The sequence below is a fragment of the Hemibagrus wyckioides genome, linkage group LG06, assembly GCF_019097595.1.
Source record: "Hemibagrus wyckioides isolate EC202008001 linkage group LG06, SWU_Hwy_1.0, whole genome shotgun sequence".
Lineage (NCBI taxonomy): Eukaryota > Metazoa > Chordata > Actinopteri > Siluriformes > Bagridae > Hemibagrus > Hemibagrus wyckioides.
The window spans coordinates 22,554,634-22,577,340 of NC_080715.1; the positions used below are offsets into that span (position 1 = coordinate 22,554,634).

Sequence of the window (22,707 nt, forward strand, 5' to 3'; positions counted from 1 at the left end):
TACTTAAAGTTTATTCTCTTGAACACACACACACATAAATAATAAATAAATAAATAAATAAATGAAACTACAAATGAGCTGCCAGAATAGTTGGCAGTAATGTTCGCCATTTCACTTAAGAGAGTCGACTCTCATGGCTCCGAATCGACTCCTTGATTCAAAATGAGTTCTTGTGCTGTTTTTTTTTTTTTTTTTTTTTTTAACTATCGTTTACTCTGAGCATCATTAAACGCAAGCAATTAGTAATCTTTGATATATAACATGCCATAAATTGTTTTGAGTAATTTCTGCTCCTTCATATCTCTCAGAGAAGAGCGAGGGCCTCGCATCATTTTAAGGAAGCCGTTATATTAAAGAAAAGTGTAAGGATAAGTGTAAGGATAATTCAAATCATTCCGATTAAAACGTATATATATATATATATATATATATATATATATATATATATATATATATATATATATATATATATATATATATATATTTAATCATCTGCACATTTGGCAAAGAAAGACCTGTTTAACAGTTTCAAGTAGGTGTAAGTAATCCTATAACAAATCGCCTCCATCACTCAATAAAGTGAGGCGAAAGCTCGTAAATCAGCCATCACGCAAAACGTGCAGCAACGTGGACGCGCCCGGAACATGAGTCACGGCTCTGTCAAAATAAAAGCTCCTCAAGATTCTAGTGACAAATACTCGTGGTTATCTAGATGTGTTGCCCGATAACCTACTGTATATAAAACCTAGATCTTTAGGCGGTACAACCTGTTTAAACGAAAACGAAGGCTAGGAAAAGAGTTGCACATACACCGGAGAGAGGATGCAAAAGCATCATGTAGTCCGTCAGATCACACCACATAAACGGTAGGATACTTTTATTTCTATTTAAAAAAAGAGCCTCACACAGATATGGTACCCTCTATTGGGTACACTCATTGATAAAAAAACACAACGTGTGTTCTATGATAATGTTAAACTGTTGAAATTTGCTCTAGTTTATTTTAGAATGAAAACCAACCTGTTATTCATGACACATTAAACATTGGTGAGTGTTTTATAACCCCCGTCTTAGAATAAACGATAAGGTACGTGCACGTGACACCGGGCCATGGCTGACGAGAAACTTCTCAGGAGGCGCGTTGAATCCTAGTTATTTTCACTGCATTTCAGTTTGTTTTTGTTTGTTTGTTTGTTTGTTTGTTTTTCGTGGGTCGCCATATTTTGACACCTCTCTACAGTTGTGAAGTGCACGTTGTTGTTTTTTTTTTAATTATTATTTTCTTACCCCTTATCCTGTAGAATTCAATCCTACTGACAGGACCTTTCGCAAGTCATGCATTTTATTCGTGCTGTATTCATAGGCGCTGTTATTAGTTAATGGGCATCTTAAAACTGTTATTTTGTCTATTTTCTGAGCAAGTGATCAAGTATAGAGTCGTGCCAGGGCACCTAAGCACTGCAAGTCTGCAAACAACCTACAAGTGACAACTGAAGAGGATTGAATACCGAAGACAGAGTGCTTATACTTACAACAACAACAACAAAAAAAAAGTGTGGTGATATTTAAAACAAAGACTTTCATAGAGCTCAAGTCTGTAAGTCAGAATGTATGTTACATTGACATGACCATGTTACTGGACGTTAATATCACTATAATAACAGTGCACGTGATGGACCACAGATATGCCTCCTTTTGTTGGATTTCAATTTTTAAGTTGATCGGATAGCAGTGCGCATGCGCGATAACGAGCGGCAAGGACCTCGTTGGCAGTATCCTCCCACGCGCCTGGAACGTCCGTACGTTTTCGCGCATGCGCGTCTGAATTTATGTCAAGGCACAAAACTGGCGCTATATCGTTTCCAGCTCTACTCCGGTAAGAATTTTCACTGGCGGTTTTGATGCTATAGCTACTGGGTTTAATTGGCCAAAGTTCTCACAACTGTCTGTAGTGTATAGCTCGTCCTAAAGACACGATTCGGGTCACCTGCGTGGTTCTTAAATCTAATTTAGCCAGGAGAGAGGCAGGCAATTTTACCCCGCCTGAGATTTTCTCCCCCTCTCTGCCGTGGTAGGGTGCTGTTGCCGCTGCGCGTCCGCGTATTGTTTCTCTGGCTCTCTAATGGCGGACGGGAGACAGTACTACCCTCTGAGGGGGGAATTACTGCTCAATTCGCGAGCGCTATTTTACTTTCCTAGCTGATTCTCAGGTCTGCTTTAATGCTTCCTCGGTTCAGTATCTCTCTTAATGATCTGGTCGATTTTGTAAATTTGTCTACCGAGGCGTTATAGTTGATGCTCTGAAGTGTACAGCGCCCCCTCAGGTAGCCACGTGCATGTCCTTTTGATTGCCCGGGGTAAAAGCTGAGGGGTAACTTCCGAATTAAATGTTCACCCAAGATTACTAAGACTCCAACTCCTTTTAAGTCATGTGCAGTGTGTTCTGACACGAATGTCTGCTACTGATGCTTATTTATAACAATTATTATTAACAATGTACCAACATGGCGAGGGCACCATAACAAAGAGTCCAAATTGATCGTGGTTTGTGAAAATTGAAGTACTTGGACGTTTTTACTGGTCATTTGTGTACTTAATATCTGCCTCGACGCCACGATTATTCGCGAATAACTTGCGACGTTTCTCCGTAGCTAATAACAATGGCGCAGTCTCACAGGCTCTCCTCCCTCCACTTCCACGCTAATCCAATGGCTGCATGCGCCACAGAGGCCAGGGGTGGGAACACCGCGAACTGAAACACGGCCACACTTCAGACTGTAAAAACACACGCTTTTTCACTCTACACACTTGAGTAGAGTCCGTGTCTTTATTTCTACTTGTTATGTGAATGGGGTTGGGGTTTTTTTTTTTCAGTATTAAAAATGGGTCTTGTGTAGCGCGTGCTGTCGGGACCGTGGAGCTGCGGCCCTGGTCCAGTCCCAAACCCCAGCGAGCTCAACTCGAGTGCACAGTGAAGGGTACAGCCCTAGTGGGCCTCACTCCGTTTCCTCTTCAGACGAAACCAGAGCATTTTGTATGTTCGTGTGATCTGGAAATGCTGCAGAACTTTAGAGCACGGAAGATCCACATTTTCTCAAACACTTCACTGGTCACGTGGCAGGAACGTGATGACCATTGATTAATTCTGGGTTTTTTTTTATTCTGTCTGTCGCCTCCATTAGCACGTGAAAAGACTTTTTCACACCCATAGCACATGTTCTGTGTTCTGTTATCCTTAACAATAGATCTGGCGTTTTGTCTTTAAAGCCCTGGAGAGAGAGATATATATATATATATATATATATATGTATATATGTATATATATATGTATATATGTATATATATATGTATATATGTATGTATGTGTATGTATGTATGTATGTATGTGTATGTGTGTGAGAGAGAGAGAGAGAGAGAATCATTGGTTTATCTCAAATAATGTTGGGGGGGGCTTCCTTCTTCCTTCTTTTAATTAATGTGTGTATTTGTATTGCATATTTTGCAAGCACATGTTTGTAATGTTACTACATTATCATACGCCTCTTTGGGTAGCATAGATGTAGAAGCTTGGCTGGAACTGCGTCTTCTACCAGGCAATGCGACTGGTATTTTATTGACTGTCAAATGCTTATTAGATTGTAAACAGTTTTTCTTTTTGGTGTGATCTGTTTAATGTCAAGTAGCAGAATAAGGGGAAATAGACGTAGGGTGAACTCTGCTTGTAAATTTGAGATCGCTCCAGAGATGTATAGTGTGTACGGAATAAAACCCAATGGAGCGTGCTGTTCGAGGAAATAATCTGTGACAGAATGAGGCGATGCAGACGATACCCATCCCAAAGTCGATTATTTTGCAATAACATCATGTGTTGAAGTATTTTATTTCATCTACACCACAATGATTTACCAGTGATTGCATTTTTTTCCAGCTTTTTCTTGTTGTTAATGAAAGATGTTCTCGTTGTCACTTACACTATAGCAGCTATAAATGTCATTGTTTTTCCACCACCCTCTGTACTGGAGATACAAAGACAAGAAAGAGGCCCACACCTTATCAGGTTATAGAGAAGCCAGAAAGCACATAGTCCTCTTTCTTGATGTCTGATGACTTTCCTGTGGCAGAAAACATTTTTACGCTGAGACTTCTTCCATAAATTTCATATTAATATCTGCTTACTGAAATTGGAAGTGTTACATGCCTTTCTTTGTTAAACGCCACATTTTTATCTGCTTGTTAGCCTTGGATTAAGTAGTGTCCACTCTAAGTTGTTCTATGAGCTGTTGCTCTATTTAAAAACATATTGTGTGTATTAATATAAACTAAACTAATCAATGCCTTCTGAGCAGATGTGAGAAGCCAACAGTGCTGTGGTATATCGAAATCTACTATATTTTCTACTTTTACTGTTGTATGCCACAGCATTGTTTATTTCTCACATCTGGTCAGAAGGTGTTGCCTGAACTCCTGCTGTGTTGCCATGGTGATGCTGTTAACTAGTTTGCTAAAAGACCATGGAGAACAGTACACTCCTTGTCATATGGTGTATGCATCTCTATCACTCTTCAGTCAGTATTTTCTGTTTTTTTGTGTTCGCCCCTCTGTGCATCAGCTAGAGGGCTATGATTTAAAGCCCTAACTTTTTTACAGTTGCTTCTGTGTGAAGTGGGATTTGTGGGTAGATAACTGACGTATAAAATATCTGCTCAAACATGCGATGTATGCCTCTGAAACATGCCACCATATCTGACCTGACGGCTCTGACCGATTTGATTTGAATTGATCCAACCGATGTTGGCATACCCTTTGGGCTATTTTCTTTTGAGGTGATTAAACATGTTTGTCATTTTGTCTTTGAGGTGACAGTATTGCCTTTGGATAGTTTTAAGACAACTGTTTGCACCGTGTCTATTGTGTGAAATCCAGCTGTTGGCTTTTATTGGTTTTGTTCATGTGTCTTTCGGGAAGAATGCCATGTTAAAAGAATAAAAACTTGTAGTAAAACTTGGGGGTGCCATGTTTGAGCATTTTTACCCATTCTTAGTAGTCATATTCCACTTATCTGTAAAACCTACACTGATCAGGTACAACATTATGAGCACTGATAGGTGAAGTGAATAATACTGATTATCATCTCATCATGGTGAACATTTTGTCCTCAAAGTTGATGTTAGAAGCAGGAAAAATGGGCAAGTGTAAGGATTTGAGCGAGTTTGACAAGGACCAAATTGTGATGGCTAGACCACTGGATCAGAGCATCTGTGGGGTGTTCCTGGTCTGCAGTGGTCAGCATCTATCAAAAGTGGTCCAAGGAAGGAACAGTGGTGAGCCAGCGACAGGGTAATGGGCCAAGGCTCATTGATGCACGTGGGGAGTGAAGGCTGGCCCGTGTGATCCGATCCAACAGACGAGCTACTGTTGATCAAATTGCTGAAGAAGTTAATGCTGGTTCTGATAGAAATGTGTCAGAATACACAGGGCATGACGGGTCAGGGCTGTGTTGGGAGCAAAAGGGGGACCAACACAATAGTAGGCAGACGGTCATAATGTTATGCCTGGTCGGTGTATATATCTATATCTTTCATCTTAAATTGTTCTATCGCCTTTTTGCTGTCATCATGGTGTAAATTGTTTGTATGCTAACAAAAATATGCACAAGATGTACATTTGGTGTGAATCAAATATGGTGTAATATTGGAAGGTTCTGCACCATTGCTTTACCCTGTGTAGCTACAGCTCCCAGTGCAACACAAGTCATTTGGAATTCGACTTGTGCTGAGGTTTCTTAAAGATGTTTCTGAACTGAACACTGTTTTTAAATAGATTCAAGATTTTGGCATGAACAAACTTATACAGTATACAACCTGCAGTGAAATGAAATCTTGGCCTGCTCCTCCTTTAACACTGCATGTAAATAAATCCATGTATACAATACATTTAAGAAACCAAGTATAAAACAGGATAAACAGATGCAATAAGAAGTAATAGATGATGTGTACTGTGTTACAGTACAGAATGGAAAGTGACGCAATAAACGTAAACAAGGTTAGCTCTTTCACTTACTAGCTAATCATACTAGCCTAGCTGTCTTAACTGCTCCAGCCAGGTTCTAGTAATTACAGCACGTGTCTGTTAGCTGACCTAACGCCTTCCCTAAAGAATGATTAACCAGTTGTAGCTTAGCAACCGTAACCAGGCGCAGGCACCCTTTGAAAAGCTGTAAGGGTTTTGCAGTATGCTGCAGCGTGTGAAGTGGAAGTGAAATTTTTTTGCTTATTTCCTTTATCTGAGGCAAATGAGATGTAGCATCTGGATGAAACCGTGTGTAACAGTTAAACATGTCAAAATCACTCAAGAGTCAGGGCTCGACATTAAGCATTGCCATGTGATTGTAAATCTCAAAAAGTTAATGCATCATTCACCTTTCACCTTTCAAAAGAGAGAGGGACAAAAATGAAATTTCAGCTGTGGTGTAAATAAATTATTTTAAAAGCAATGCACTCTCCTCATAACACCCTACTCGAACCATATAACTTTAAACAGCACCAAACAGTGATGTGTTAGCTGGCCACAGCACTGATGTACTCTTAGAACGCAGCAAACACACAAGTTTTCAAATCAAATCCATTTATTCTAGTTAAGGGGGAAAAAGTGGAGTAAATGATCGAAGTATTCATATAAGTTGTCTTTGTCACATATACATTACTGCACAGTGAAATTCTTTCTTCGCAGATCCCATTCTTGGGGGTTGAGGTCAGAGCGCAGGGTCAGCCATGATGCAGCACCCCCTGGAGCAGGGTGAGTTGGGGGCCTTGCTCAAGGGCCCAGTGGTGGCAGCTTGGCAGTGCTGGGGCTTGAACCCTGATCTTCCAGTCAACGATCCAGAGCCTTTACCACTTGAGCTAGAAACTTATAAAGTGGGTAGTGATTTAGATACAGTGTTTATGGTAACATTACAGCAAGTGTATGGACCTGTGAACATGACCTCAGAATGTGGCATAAGAAAATCATAAAGATACTAGAACATTAAGACGGTTTGACCGAGTGAAAATGGGCCCATTAAGCAATGTAAGCTAGCTAACTGCCACAGTTTCAATATTAACAACTATTAATGAATGGCATTAGCTACATTGATTGATTTTTATTCATATCTAAATCATCAGTAAACCGCTTATCCAAGTTAAGAGACATACAATGCAACAATATTGTGTTGGTCCCCCTTTTGCTGTCAAAACAGCCCTGACCCATCATGCACTGTGTATTCTGACACCTTTCTATCAGAACCAGCATTAACCTCTTCAGCAGTTTGATCAACAGTAGCTCGTCTGTTAGATCAGATCACACGGACCAGCCTTCGCTCCCCACGTGCTTCATTGAGTCTTGACCGCCCATGACCCTGTTGCCGGTTCACCACTGTTCCTTCCTTAACCCACTTTTGATAGATACTGACCACTGCAGACCGGGAACACCCCACAAGAGATGCAGTTTTGGAGATGCTCTGATCCAGTCGTCTAGCCATAACAATTTGGCCCTTGTCAAACTCGCTCGAATCCTTACGCTTGCCCATTTTTCCTGCTTCTAACACATCAACTTTGAGGACAAAATGTTCACTTGCTGCCTAATATATCCCACCTACTAACAGGTGCTATGAAGAGGAGATAATCAGAGTTATTCACTTCACCTCTCAGTGCTCATAATGTTATGCCTGATCGGTGTAGTCTAGCCTATTTGAATCAGTCAGTCAGTTAGTCTCCCCAACTAAAATTGCATGGTCACTTGGGATGAGATAAGATTGGGATGATCTGACAGACAGTTCAAAACATCACTCCATCTATCCCTTCATATCACACCCAGTCAAATTCATCCCTCCAGGAAGGGACACATTTCCGCTCCCTTTTATTTTCATAATCTGTGTTCGAGTCTGTGGTCCCCTTTTTTTTGGAGTTTGATGCTTTTCCAGGCGCTTGGCTAAGGTTTTTTTCAGAAGTTTGAGAATCAATGCTTTTATAGAAAATGAAAATGACGCGCTTTGCTGCTGTTGCATGAGGTAAAATCAAACCGTGTTCTGATTGGTCAAGCTTGTTTCTAAGCAACTGCTTGTTTGAACCTGCACTTTCCTGGTTTCTGCTGTATGCGGCAGCCTACACGCTTTAGATTATTTTCAGCAGCAGTAGAAGAATGTGAACGTGGTTATAACCAACACAACACAAGTTCACCTGCTCCAAGATATTTGCCTAACTTGTTAGTGTCAGGGTGACCACAGTCTTGTTTTTGTTAACGTGTTGAATTTACTACCATGTAATTAAAGAAATAATTACATCTTTGTGATGTAGAAAATAATGTAGATATATCAACACAAAGACATGGGTAATATCACCCTGCTGAGGGTTTGAGTGAAATGGATAGCTGATGCTGGAAGTCGATGCTTTAAATGTTATCTTAATTACATTTATATAATTATGAATTTGTTCATTCTGCAATCCCAGAACAATGCTGCTGTTTAATTTCCATGATTAGCCCAGACCTTTCAATTCTGTAGCTGAAACATTTTTGAACTATCCTTTTGAACACCTTGTTTCTCCTATGGACCCGAACCTCACATGCACACACTCACTCACTCACTCACTCACTCACTAATGTAACGTCGTTTCAGTCTGTGTCTGCTGGGCTTCACAAAGCAGGATGGAAAATACAGACACAACAGCAAACCAAATTATCATTCAGTGTGAACATGTTGAGGTGATCCTTTAGGTGTTTATTGGAGTATGTGCTGTTTGGACCATGGTCTCTACTGTGCATTTGTGATTAAGGACCACTAGTCAGTTTGCTGTATTATGGGTGAGGGGGAGATCATCACTTGATGTTTACAGATAAACGGTGGACAAACAAGCCCTTTAAATTTGCTTGTTGTTGAAAGCCTTTGTTGCAGCCATTTTAGCATCCTGTCTGCTTTACACAGACCCAAAGACTTGTGATGTAATGTATGGCAATAAAAGTAAAGCATTAGGATGTTGCCTTAACCTAAAGGACTGAGTTGTTAGGAAGCCTGGCAGTGTAAAGAGCTGGAGTGATTATAGGAACGTCACAGGTTAGTTTACTGTCTGTCAATAATTAGTCAAACAAACAGAGGCTAATCTTTTGTTTCTATCACATTATACATGCGACCTGCTGCTGCATCATGAGCACTGTTACAGATTGCATTGACAGGAACTGTCCCTTGATGCTTTTATTACCATGGTAACCATAGATGCGAAGTAACCAAGACGCATGCACGTAGGGTTGCAGGAATGAGGTTTAAAACAAGAAGGTCACAACAGCATTCAAGACATGAAATTAGAATGTATAAATGAGTGTCTGAGATGGTAACGAGACCAGGAACTCCTGATTATTAGTATCAGATGAAATAAGATGACTGTTGAGTTGGTGCTTTTACAACATTAGGTTTATCTTCATCATTCATTGTGTGTTTTGATGGATGAATTGAAGTATTTTTGAGGTTGACCAGTTAATATTTTTAAATTTATTTTTATAAAGCTCAAATATCTGTATTCTAGTCGTCTCATTATGTCAGTTTTTTCCAGGTGAATGCCTCACGTCTTTATTTGTGGTAACAGGTGGTTGGTTACCTAAGCGATGGATGGAGAGTTGGAGCCCAGGACAGATGTGGAGGAGGGATTAACCAAGGAGGATGAGTCCATGGAAACCACACCCTCAACAGAAGTGTGCTCAGATGGGCAGCGCCAAGAAACTGGTGTCATGACAACAGATGTATCCAAGGCTCCAGAGGATAACGACGATGATGTTGTGCTGGTGGAGGGGCCTCACTTTCAGGAGGGGAAAAAAGCAGCAAGCCCCTCTAGCAACCCTGCACCTGCTGAGACCACAGACAGTGCAGAGCCAGCCACCACAGCAACAGCCTCCTCCAACACTCCTTCTCCTCCCTCCTCCACAGCTGCAGCAACCATGGCTCCCAAAAGCCAGACTGAGCCCATTGTTATAGACGATGAAGAAGATTCTGAGCAAAGAGACGCTTCCTCCTCCTCGCTGGCATCGAGTCGGACCAGGGAAGCTTTAAGCAGCACAGAACCAGACTCGGAAATAAAAATCGCCAGCGTCACAACTCTGGGTGGCTCGTGTTCATCAGAGGTGGCCATGTCGACGTCAGCAGAGACATCCACAGCGCCGTCTGATGAGGAAAGCATGAACCTCAAAATCACAAGTGTGACATCGTTGAAGGGCAATGAGGAAGCAGAGGCGGGTGGAGAGATGGAAGCTGCAGAAAATGGCTTGCAGATCAGCAGCACATTCAGTCTAAACCCAGAGGCTCAGCAGAGCCAAGGGTCAGCCAGCAAACCTTCACCAACATTCAACCCAGGACGTGTTAACTCGGCTACCCAGCCGGTTCAGAACGGCGAGACAGGGACTCACCAGAGATCTGGTAATGCAGATAATAGTCCACTCTTAAGCTTCATTTTGTCTGATAAATTGTTTTTGATAGGCATATAGCCAGTGAATTGATCCAAACCCAACTTTTTTTTCCAAAGTGTGCAATATTTGCTTTATTATTAATAAGCCATTTTAAATGATGCCACTATACATTAGTGAGTGTTTATTAATGTGTGCCTCGGATATAGTTGGAATAAGGGTTCTTGTGAACAGGACACTGATTTTATTGTTGCTTTGGATTTTATTTGAGTAGATTTTATTCTTGTTAATGCCAAATAAGGTGTTAGTATTTTTTGTTTGTTCATTGTTGGGTTGTTAACTGGTTCTGCATACAACACTACATCTATGCATATTACCTATTACACACTTAATGTATGCTCCAATATCGTCTGGTATCATTTCTATGCATTAGCATTGCACTTCAGTACTGTACTGATTAAAAAGTTACCAATTAGTGTCTTATCTACTTAAAATTTACTAGATATCTTCCTAGCAAATTAGAAGCCCTGTTTATTATATCATTATTATAAAGTTTTTGTATCTGGATTTTTAAAATTATATTAATATATAGAAGCTGACTAAACTGTCTTAGTTTCCCTACAGAATTTCCTCTTCTGAATTACAAAAAAAACCCCACTAAAGTCAATTTTACATTTTTCTCAGATTCCTGGATCTCTCAGTCTGCATCTTTTCCCCGCAATCAGAAACAGCCAGGGGTGGACTCGCCTTCTCCTACAGCGTCACTTCCCAAAGCACCAGGCCAGTCTTCCTCAGGCTCCCAGCAGCCACCGCGCACTATGAAGGTCACCTGTGCTAACTGTAAAAAGCCTTTAAAGAAAGGTCAGACTGCTTATCAGCGCAAAGGCTCCTCCCACCTGTTCTGCTCTACGACCTGCCTTTCTGCCTTCTCCCACAAACCCACACCCAAAAAGAGCTGCACCATGTGCAAGAAGTAAGACTTGAAAGTGTGAAATGTCTTGTGTTTATATCGTTCTCTCAAGAGACTACAGTGTTGATAAACTTGTCAAATGTAATTTCTCATTAAATCTAGGGACATTACTAGTATGAAAGGAACAATTGTGGCTCAGGTGGACTCGAGCGAATCATTTCAGGAGTTCTGCAGCACCGGTTGTCTGGCTGCATATGAAAATAAACAAAATTCCCCGAAGAACACCCTCAAAACCAAGTGTACTGTCTGTGGAAAGCTCACAGAGGTCAGTGAAACGGTTCAAGTGATTTAGATTTTTTTTCATGCTATATAATCCTGAATTTTATCTCATATTGTTGGGTTGTATATAATGATAATACGAGATAATGAGCAACGTTCTATCGTTTTTACTTTTGTATGTTGTATGTTGATACAAACCAACATTTGAGTCTCGTTTGTTTATTTATTTTTAGATTCGCCATGAAGTCAGCTTCAAAAACATCACACATAAAATCTGCAGTGACGCCTGTTTTAACCGTTACCGTATGGCTAATGGCCTGATCATGAACTGTTGTGAGCAGTGTGGGAACTACCTGCCCAGCCGGGCCACAGCAAATCACTTCTTACTAATTGATGGGCAGCAGAAACGGTTCTGTTGTCAGAACTGTGTCAGGGACTACAAACAGGTAAATTACTAAACTAACACTGACACTTTCTGAACACCGACATCGCTGGTTTATTATTGTCCTTGAGTATAGAAGAGTACACGGAATGTTTTAATCCACTTTCAGAGAGCTGCTTCAGGTTTTCTGACCGATATGGCCATTCCAGCATTTATTTTTGTTTGAACCAGTCTGCAATATACTCTATTTTATTTCACAAGTCTTTTATGCCACAGCAATCAAAAGTAGGATAAACATTACTGATGATAAATGAATGCATGTGAGAAATGCGTTGCAACTCGTATCCAAAACGTAGCCTTTCTCCCACAGTCTGACAACAGATATGGTCAGATATCTGACCACTAGCATCTAGCCTGTTTGGGGTAAGAATTGCCCACTCCCTCAGTGTTTTTATGTTGGATCCGACAGCATGGAGATGTAGTTTAGAAAACTTTTACTTTGAATCTAAGGCTGAGTATAATGGATTTAATAGGTGATTGTCAGTTACTACCTGATCTAATTTATTTTGTACAGTTATAAAGGTTCTAGTCTGATTAGTCTTCCACCAGGGTTCATGACTACCCCGGAGATCCCACTTCTTAGTTATTTGTACTGCATTTCCTTGGCTTTGTACATATACTTTGCACAATGATGACAAAGTTGAATCTAATCAAACAAAGAGGAATTCTGCTTCAGAGCCACTTAGAATGTTGTCCCTCTGGTGAAAACATCTTAAGTCTTTCCTCCTTTCACTAATTACACAGAAGTTACCCAGCAAACACATAACAAAAATTATTATTGCTGGTCTTCATCTATTTATTTATTTTTTTTATATTTTACCCTAGACCCATGGAAAGATGACACAGTGTAGTGGATGTAAGGTGATGTGCAGGTCTTTCGATGTTACTCATGGTATTGGACCCACTGGAGTCATGGAGCCTTATTGTTCTTCATCCTGTATGAATAAAAGCAAAATTGCATCTGCTACACAAAGTAAGTACTGTTAAGGTTCTGGGGCTGCTTACTCATTGTTGTCTTTTACAGGTTGTGCTGTTTCATTTATATTATGTGCACTCAATAATCTGTGTCTGGAGATTTATTTTGCTCAGCTTTTAGGTTTGCAGATTATAAATGATTATAGAAAAATAAACTCCACACGTGTTGAATGTTATAACAGCGGCATTTCTGGACCGAAGCTTCAGAATGTTCATTGTTGGAATAACTCTTCACTTTCTGCTCTCTCAGAACTCTGCAGTTTTTTTTTTTGACACATGATAGATTTACTGGATTAAGAAGGTTTAAAGGCAAAGTTTTGTGTGATGTGGGTCATGGTCAGTCCAGTTGATTCTTGCCGATGTTTGTTGACAAAATGTACCATTTCATTTAAATGAATGTGGGATTTCTTACTTGAGACGATACTGAGACCCCACTTGTTTCAAGTTTAAACTAGGTTTATTGCAGTTAACTAGCTGGCTGGCTGTGCACTAAAATAACCTGCACTCCAATATATTAACCGAGAGCAATATCAGTAAATGCTGTCATAAAAGCTTGCGTTGTTCCGATACATGACTTCAGGGAAATATCTTACCAGGCGATACCTAGTAGCTTAGTGTTGTGATCATGAGTGCTGTTGCTGCTGATTTAATTTTCTGCAGAATTTGTTAAGGATCTCGCTCGAATCCAGCAGAGCTAGTCTGGCTAATCAAGTAGATTGATTATCTGGAGCAGGTGTGCAGGATCAGGGTCAGAACTGAATTCTGCATGAAGTTAAATCTCCATGAACAGTGTTCGTTACTGGCATTGCATAATCCCAAGCGTGAGGCATTGGGCGGGGCTGGGACTTGAAAGCTTTGTGTTATGGCTGGGTTTAGATGTGTTTAGAAGTATTTAGACATGTTCCTGGACAGTTTGTGATTTTATCATTAGTTTTCTCTTGTGTTTTATTGCATGGTATTAGTAAAATATTTGCAAATCTTTGATTCATAGGCAATTATGCAACTCAAATACAGAGCATAAAGACATCAATCTCATATCACAAGTTGCACTAAGGAGTGTTCTCAAACAGTGCAGCTGATGTTCACTGGCTGCTAACAGTTTCTTGGTTTCAGAAATGATGTCAACTGACTTGTTTAAGACCTCGGTTGTATTGACACTTTACATCTGTTTTTGTAGTTGCTGAGCCTTCCTGTCATTTCTGTAAGAGAAATGCATTACCTCAGTATCAGGCAACACTACCTGAAGGGAAGGTCTTAAACTTTTGCAGCTCTCAGTGTGTCACCAAATTCCAGGTACATTCATTGCATAGCATACATTGTGTGAAAGCATCTCTAATAAATATGATTGTCTTTAAAGCCATGATTTAATTGCATGATTATGTTTTCGGTACTTCCAGCCAGTCTATTTTAGTCTTTCACTTTTTCCTGTTTTTTTTTCCTCAGAACGCCACTATACAAACATCAGCCAACGGCCAACTTCCTGCCTCAGCTTCCAGTAATGTCCAACTAAAATGCAACTACTGCCGGGGCTCCTTCAGCCTGAAACCAGAGATTCTGGAGTGGGAGGTAGTGTTATCCACTACATCTGTTGTTTTATTATTACCTTATGATCTACAAAGGACATTTATGTTTTTTTTAAATATATGTTATGTTATATAATGTAGGATGTATTCCTGCTTATTCGTTTCAGGACAAAGTGTACCAGTTTTGCAGTAAGACGTGTTGTGAGGACTATAAGAAGCTCCATTGTATTGTGACTTTCTGCGAGTATTGCCAGGAAGAAAAGACACTTCATGAGACTGTCAAGTTTTCAGGGGTCAAAAGGCCTTTCTGCAGTGAAGGTACCTTTTTTCATGTCTCTTATTTTTATTTTGCCTTCGACGAGAGCCTGTTACCTGGCCTGTGAAACAATAGCTTTTAGCTGTCTGTTGTCAAGCCACCCCTCTGAACATAATCCGCATAATAAACTGTTCAAATATTAGCCTCATTAATTAAATGTGTACAATAATATGTTGGGTATATATATGAACTAGAGAGCTTTCCATCTTTTTTTTTTTTTGTTTGTTTGTTTGTTATATTTACTTTCTCCTTGGTATTTAGTTTCGAGATTTGGATTACATCTATCCAATTCAAATAATCTAATGACTACAAAGTCAATAATGACTGTAACTTTGATAATGGGGTGTATTTTCCAAAACAGTTTTTTGTGTTTATTTATTTACAGTCACAGCCCTACTTTAAAAGTCACTGGTGAACCCAATTAACAGAATAATTGTCTTCTGCTACATTCTTTGGCTTCAGGTTGCAAGCTGTTGTTCAAGCAAGACTTTATACACCGTCTGGGCCTCAAATGTGTCACCTGCAACCACTGCACTCAGATGTGCAAAAAATCTGTTACCAAACAGATAGATGGTGTCAGCAGAGACTTCTGCAGTGAACCTTGTGCTAAGAAGTTTCATGACTGGTACTACAAGGTCTGTGATTAGTCAGTTCATTATTACAATTAATTATTATAATCATTATTATAATAATTAATTACTTTTCTGGGTTTTTTTTTTTTTTAAAAAACGTCCTATGATTATAACTTTATTGCTGTTCACATTCTGAACCATGGTGTCGATTCTCCTTATAATATGAGGACACAGTATAAGGATTTCTGCCTTTTCATGTCCATTTGCTATGCCGTTATTCATTTGCTTTTTAAACATTCTCTTGTTTGTCCACCAGGCGGCGCGCTGTGACTGCTGTAAAGTGCAGGGGAACCTGACAGAGACTGTGCAGTGGCGTGCTGAGATGAAGCACTTCTGTGATCAAGAGTGTCTCCTCCGTTTTTACTGCCAGCAAAATCAGCCCAATATGGCAACTCAGAAAGGGCCAGAAAACACAACAATAGGTAATAAACAATCCTAATAAAATGAATCAAGTGTGTTTTTTGGAATGTTTGTTTTAAAAAAGTAACAATTTTGTTTTCTTAGGACAGACACATGCGTCAAAGTTAACTGTGAGTACGAAAGTCAGTTTATTTTTCTCATTTTATCACATTTACTGTTTATCGTTGATGGAAGACAGGAGAAACAAACAGTCAGTCAGTATAAACTCCCTATATTTAGATATCTCCATGTTGTAGCAATCTCTCTCTTGGTCTCTTTCTTCATGCAGATGATTAATCAGGGTCCGGTGTCATATGCTGGAGGAGGGATTGTTAAGGATGTGAAGAATAAAGCTGTTCTCTGTAAACCTCTCACCATGACTAAAGCCACATACTGCAAACCTCATATGCAGAGCAAGCCACTGCAAACAGGTAGGCTGTGTCACATACGGTATAAGACCTATATGTGTGTCAATTAAACACACAATACAACATGTATTCTGTTGTCTTTACAGAAGAAGATGGCTTGGAAGGCTTGGTAAAGGAGTATGTCCCTGTTCCAATTCCCGTTCCTGTTTATGTTCCAGTACCCATGAATCTCTATGCTCAGGCCACACCCACCACCGTTGCAATACCTGTACCTGTAAGAGCGCCCCTCTTAATTACTGAGACTCCCAGAAATGCTGTGGAGTGGTCTAACATTAATCATTTACTGCTGATGAGATCTACATCCACTGTGAGTGTATGAAGAATAGAATATTGTTTGGCTCCGTTGTTCTCAGGTACCTGTGCCAGTGTTTCTGCCCACCACACTGCAGAGTGCTGAGCATATTGTGAAGACCATAGATGAGCTCAAAGCCAAGGTTCCCAGTGATCCTCTTGAAGCCGATCTGATCGCTATGGCTGAAATGATTGCAGAGGAAGACAAGAAACCTGACTGCTTAGGTGTGAAGCGTTCCTTTAAAAGTGTCTGTGAGATCAACAATGCATAATTGTGGCCCTGTATTGTAAATATTATTATAAATATATGTATTAGTTTTTTGATTCTTGCTATAGCAGTACTTCATTTGTCAAGATCTCAGCAACTAGATTTTGTTTTAATGAATTTTACATTTACATATATTTAAAGATTGAAAGAATATTTTACATTTTAGTATTTTTTTTTTATTGTTGCTCTAAATACTAGTTCTATCAGTGTACCATGTGGCTGCATTGATCACCCTTCTAGTGTAGTCATGAAAGTTTCTACAGGCCTAGATGCTTACCTTGTTAATAATGCATTTGAGTGAAAAATTTTTAAAAAATTCTCCTCAGATATGCAATACAGCCTTTACTGCAATTTTTAAAACTGCATGGCTTTCTATTGTTATTTTCACTATTTGAGGAATTGTAAATTCCTTTTATCTGTTTCAGATATCAAACATGAGAAGGAGACTGAAGAGGTTAAAAAGGAGAGAGTAAATAGCAGCAGTGTTGGAAGCGGTTCAGAAGATGAAGAGGAAGAGGAGGAAGACAAGTATGAACCTGAGCTGGACCTGGAAAAAGATCTTCCTCAAGGTTCCGAATCTAATTAACAGTTTAAAACACTGCCATTTTGTAAACGTTAGTTGTGTAATCTAATCAAGTTAGTTTTGTTGTAGCTAATGTTCTCCACGACTCTTGTGTAATAAATGGAACTGGTATAATAATGAGTTTGGTATAAATCTCCTCAGCCTCGGAGCCTGTGCCCACTTTGGAGGGGATGGACACAGACATGGGTTTCACATTACCTCCCATCCTCACTGACGAGCGAGAGGAGACCTCTTGGACCAGAACCAGGAGGAAGGTATTTAACACGCACATCGTGAGCTTTTTACACAGGTGTGTCCAGTGATTATAAACACTTATGCTGTTCACATGCTGATGTGCAGTGATTGCTGATGTGTTCTTATGAGGACATTTACATGAATAGTATCTACAAATTGTGTGGGTTTTGTTTATTCTTATGACCAGTGATTTTTATTTCAATTATGCTTTAGGGTGTCAAAAGGAGGGCCATGGAAGAGGAGACTTCCACAGAGTCATCTTCATCAGCAGAACCTTTTGCAGCCAATTCCTCCTTCCCCCTGAGCTCCAGGTATGGCCTGAATGCCTGGAGGAGATGGAATGCATCATCAGCTGCAAAGTCCAGTGATGAAAAAGAGAAAGGTGCTTGCAAACAAGGTGAGAAAACCTGGACATGAGAGATTCATTTGCAAGTAATGATAAGGAGGTGCCTTTTGATCTGTGTCCAATGATTATAACTTAACTGCTGTTCACATCCTGAAACATCTGGTGTTGATCATTTGAAGTTATGAGGACACAAGCTTGTTCATGAAAGGCTGTAGAAAAATATCTGTTCATTTATAATTATACTTCAGTGTAACTTCCATCCAACAGAAGTCAGTAGATTACATATTATATAATGACATCTTTTTTGCTTTTGTGTCTGTGTTCAGTGACTCCATCTCGGTTGAAAGACAGTCTCATTTCTCTGAACGCAGCAGATCTGAACAAGGCTCTAACTCAGTTTGTCAGAGAGGTGCGTCGGTCCAACGGTGAGCGCTATGCTCCAGACAGCATTCTCTACCTTTGCCTCAGCATACAGAAGGTATGTGCTTCATATGCATGTGGCTTTTGTGTCACTGAAATGGATTTGTCAGGATTTATATATATATATATATATATACTACAGAATAGGGAGCCATGTGTTTGTGCAGTGTTCACACAGTATTGCATTTGGAGTAACGTAACACTAGACTATCCTGATATAATTATCACACGAATATAGTGACTGCTATAATTTAATTCTCTTCAGGCTAATGGTGTGAAGTGGAAAGGAACTCCTTTCGTTTAAACTTTATTAAAACTAATAAGACTGATGAGCTGAGATAAATATAAAGGAAAGCCACAGAGCAGTTGCACCAACATGTTTGTGTGGCACAGCACATAGTTAACTGCAAACAGTTACTAGTAATTTAGGAAGACTATGCATGTCTTTACAGTTTATGTTGCAATGATTAGGATATAAAAATTTGGAGGTGCACTTCCTGTCCTGAACACAAGGCAGCTGTATAATGGATAAAACTATGCAAATAGCGGTCAAGAGCTTTAGTAAATGTTTACATCAAACATCAGATTGTGGGAAATGTAATTCCGGTAACTTTTGTTAGAAAAAAAATTAACCAGTCTTCATCTGTCCAGTTTGGATGAGTCTGTGCCTCAGATTTTTGTTCTTAGCTGACAGGAGTGGAACCTGGTGTGGTCTTCTGCCGTTGTAGCTCATCCACTGCAAAGTTTGATGTGTTTTGCATTCTGAGATTCTTTTCTGCTCACCACAGTAAAGAGCGATCGAGTTACTATATCCCTTATGGCAGTTCCAACCAATTTGGCCATTTTCCTCTGATCTCTCCTGCCAAAAGGCACTTCCACCCACTGAACTGTCCCTCACTTAATTCTGGTACATCTGGTACTAATAACCATGCCACAGTCAGTCACATGGATCACACTTTTTAGCCATTGTGATGTTTGACGTGAGCATTAACTGAAACTTGCGTCCTGTATATCTTCATGATTTTATGCATTGTGCTGCTGTGACATGATTGTCGGATTAGATAACTGCATAAATGAGCAGGTGTTCCTATTAAAGTGGACTGAGAGTGAATGTCAGACGTTCTCTTCTTATTAGTTCTCTTCTTCTTACACCATTATTCTTTCTGATGTTGTGTTGGTTTGCTTAAAGTATTTGCAGGAAAAAGGCAGGACAGACGACCTGTTTAATGATCCCTGCTACAGTGCATTCGAGGAGGAACTTAACAAGGTTTTGAAAGGCTGGCAGCCCACCGTTCTTCCTGATGGTAAAACTCTTGGCATCGATTTGTCATGTCATGCTGCTGTTAATGAAAAGTGTCCAATGATTAGAACCACTGCTGTTCACATCCTGAACTAAAGATGTTGACTCGCCTACTATGAGGACATTTTGAAGTTAATATTTCACTCCTGAGGTTTTTTGTTGTTTTTTTTGTGTGATAATAAAAATATAATGTAAATTTGTTCTGTATTTGTAGATGTGTATGTTTATTCGGTGTTACTGTGTTCAGGATCTCTGTGGGGTCGTGTAGAGGAGCCGTGTCTTTGGAGCAGCAAACAGCTAGGAGAACATTCCCCCTCGGTTCTCCTGCGCTCTCTTGTCTATCTCAACACAAAATACTTTGGCTTGCGCACTGTTGAACAGCACATGCGCCTCTCTTTTGGTAACGTCTATGGGCCCAGCACTTCTAAACCTCACAATCATGGCACCACTGTCTGTATTTGCGTCCCCTCCATTTCACAGGAACAACATGGTACGTTTCACTGCAGTGTATTAACACCTGTCTGAGCTCACAAGAGTCCTGTAAATTGTTTTATGGTGGTGTGGTGTTTAATTGCATGCTATCAGTGATTGATCTGTTTGCTGCAGATTGGTTGTTTTATTTAAGGTTGAGATTTATAGCGTTTAGGCAGACGATGAACTTTCTAAGTGCTGTTGCCTGTCTTTATTTGGTCTTGGGTTCAGGTATTATTCATGTGTGTCTCTCATGTGAACAGAACCAATAACAAGTAAGAGAAGGCGTAAAGACTCAAACTTTGATCAGAGCGATGGTTCAGGAGGCTCCACTCACTGTCCGGTTAAGAAGCACGAGTGCAGATTGTATGAACTCTACTTGTCGAAGTGGTGAGTCTCACCTGAATCCAGGTGTATGATCCTTGTAAAAAGTAAAAACTGCACACTATAATGGTATTCCTATTAGGTGGTTTAATTGTCTAGGCTATTTCTTTTCTTTTGCCATTTCAAAAATCTTGGTGGTCTCCATCATAAATATAGTTAACTGATGTGAACTATATACGTGTCTATTGTTGGCCAAGTTGAATTTTAAATTCAGGATGTTATCCACCATGACAGAGAGCAAGAATGTCTCATCTCTCAAGTGATAATGGGGAAAGGCATAAAACCTCCAGGGGGTCTGTTAAAACACCCATGAAACCCAGGGTGGGTGGATAGAGACTGCTTATGGTGTATTTTGGTGCAGAGAATGCATTAATGTTTCCAGGTCTGATGCAGTTAGAATAGCTTTGTCCTGGTGTGTGTGTGTGTGTGTATGTGTATGTATGTATTAAAGATAAAGTCTAATATATCTAATAAATCTAATATGATTTTCCTGCTTGCATTTCCACAGCCCTGAGTCTGTGAGGCAGAGGACAGATTTCTTCTATGTGAAGCCAGAGGTTTCCTCTACATCTGACAGTCCTCTGTGGTTCAGTTCAAGTCCTCTAGAAAAGTGTGTGCTGGAGAGCCTACTAACTCAAGTCCTTCTGGTGAGGGATATCTACAGAGAGCATGGCCATGAGGAGGAGGGAAATTAGGAACTGAGGCCTTGTATGCCACCATAGCACCCTCTGCATTACATGTCACTTTCCCTTTAAATACACTGATCCCATTACAGTTATAAGCAAAGCGAATACTGTATTGTCAGGACTTGAGGGGTTTATGGCTTAATACTGATGTCTAAATCAGTGTTTCCAGAAGACTTGGTCTGGTGATTGGTGCTTTACGTGAAAAGCAACCCACAGACTGCTGCTTTTTTTTTTTTCTTTTTTTTTTTCTTTTTTTTTTTTGTAAATTTTTTTGTTGTTTTTCATTTGTTAGGAAGTTGTGTGTATGTGATGTAGCATTACCTACGATGCCCAGACTGGGCTGCTGTGGTCTGTAAATATTTCTGAAAATATTGTTAGAGAGAGGTGAAGTGTGTCTTGAAAACAAAAACCATTGAAATACTATAGATGAATAAAATGAAAGAAATCATCCTCAACACGAATCCAACATGCCTTCTTAAGAGAAAATATTTATTTATTGCGGTTTGTGATTTGTTGGAGTCCTTATGACAGGACAGTGTGTGTGTGTGTGTGTGTGTACGCTGTGCCATTTCTCTCACCCTCATTAAGAGCATTAAAGCCTGCTGCAGCCGTTGACCACCCATCTGTGTCTGTCTCTGTCTCTGTCTGTCTGTCTGTCTGTCTGTCTGTCTCTCTCTCTCTCTCTCTCTCTCCCTCTCTCCCTCCCTCCCTCCCCAGAGCTTTTCTTTTTGGAGTCTGGGTGTTGGGTGGCAGAGCAGACATATTTGAAGCAGGCTTTTTGTTGGTATTAAACTTTGTGTGAAGCTATTCTTTTGAACAATCAGTTCTCTAAACCTTTATTTTTATCCCCAATGTGTGTTGTTTTTTTCCCCCCTTCCAACTTTACTGACGTTTGGATGTTTCTTTATTACATTTGAAATAAACGAAGCACTTGACAAAGTGCAGTGTTGATTCCACGGTGGCATTTTGTTAATGGCAGAACAGAACGTTTGTACTGTACTCGGGTGGGATCTGTGACTGAGAAAAAAATTGTACATCTGCAAAGGACAGTTTTGATCATTAAAAAAAATCATTCTTATAGATGAAAGGAACAACGGCTTTATGTGTTAAATGGTTTTTATGTTTTCATTGTCTGTTTTTATAAATTCTATTTTTTTACCAACTAATTAAAAGTCATTTTCTTTATTTTACAAAAACATCCTTTTGGAATTTCACTGATTTAATGAGCCTCCTCTTACGCCTCTGTTGCCGACGTCGCTTCCAGCCTGAGCAACTGACGTATTTTCTCAGCTGTTGTCACAACCTGTAGCTAAATGTTAAGTAATGTTCTGGGGAAACAGATGGTGTCAAAAATAAAGCAGGGTCAGAGTGAAAACAGCCTTCCTGCCCTACCTAAAC

The 22,707-nt window shown here is 39.8% G+C and overlaps 1 protein-coding gene across 7 annotated transcripts; it reads left to right on the forward strand.

The window, feature by feature from the left end:
• The first annotated feature begins 688 nt into the window (after positions 1 to 688).
• On the forward strand, positions 689 to 22,471 carry zmym2 (zinc finger, MYM-type 2). Of its 7 annotated transcripts, none has more exons than XM_058392764.1 (24): positions 689 to 866; positions 6,730 to 6,795; positions 9,612 to 10,435; positions 11,107 to 11,395; positions 11,495 to 11,657; positions 11,845 to 12,057; positions 12,879 to 13,026; positions 14,206 to 14,321; positions 14,472 to 14,594; positions 14,719 to 14,869; positions 15,330 to 15,502; positions 15,756 to 15,921; positions 16,004 to 16,029; positions 16,188 to 16,329; positions 16,413 to 16,540; positions 16,680 to 16,842; positions 17,311 to 17,454; positions 17,610 to 17,722; positions 17,916 to 18,099; positions 18,375 to 18,526; positions 19,658 to 19,772; positions 20,016 to 20,258; positions 20,503 to 20,629; positions 21,132 to 22,471. In XM_058392764.1, the coding sequence occupies exons 3-24, from the start codon at positions 9,631 to 9,633 to the stop codon at positions 21,316 to 21,318; spliced, it is 4,071 nt and encodes a 1,356-aa protein (XP_058248747.1). In that variant the 5' UTR covers positions 689 to 866; positions 6,730 to 6,795; positions 9,612 to 9,630; the 3' UTR covers positions 21,319 to 22,471. The 7 variants fall into 7 exon arrangements, with proteins under 7 accessions (XP_058248747.1, XP_058248746.1, XP_058248742.1 ...); XM_058392765.1 differs by lacking the exon at positions 689 to 866 and adding an exon at positions 1,848 to 1,876; XM_058392763.1 differs by lacking the exon at positions 6,730 to 6,795 and having other exon boundaries at positions 9,579 to 10,435.
• The last annotated feature ends 236 nt before the right edge of the window (positions 22,472 to 22,707 follow it).

What these genes read in the sequence shown, in the direction of transcription:
- zmym2 (XM_058392764.1), top strand. Translation starts at nt 9,631, where the DNA reads ATGGATGGAGAGTTGGAGCCCAGGACAGATGTGGAGGAGGGATTAACC. An exon ending in AAGGCCTTTCTGCAGTGAAG is followed by an intron (nt 14,870 to 15,329) that starts GTACCTTTTTTC and finishes CTTTGGCTTCAG; the next exon opens with GTTGCAAGCTGTTGTTCAAG. An exon ending in GCCCACCGTTCTTCCTGATG is followed by an intron (nt 19,773 to 20,015) that starts GTAAAACTCTTG and finishes TACTGTGTTCAG; the next exon opens with GATCTCTGTGGGGTCGTGTA.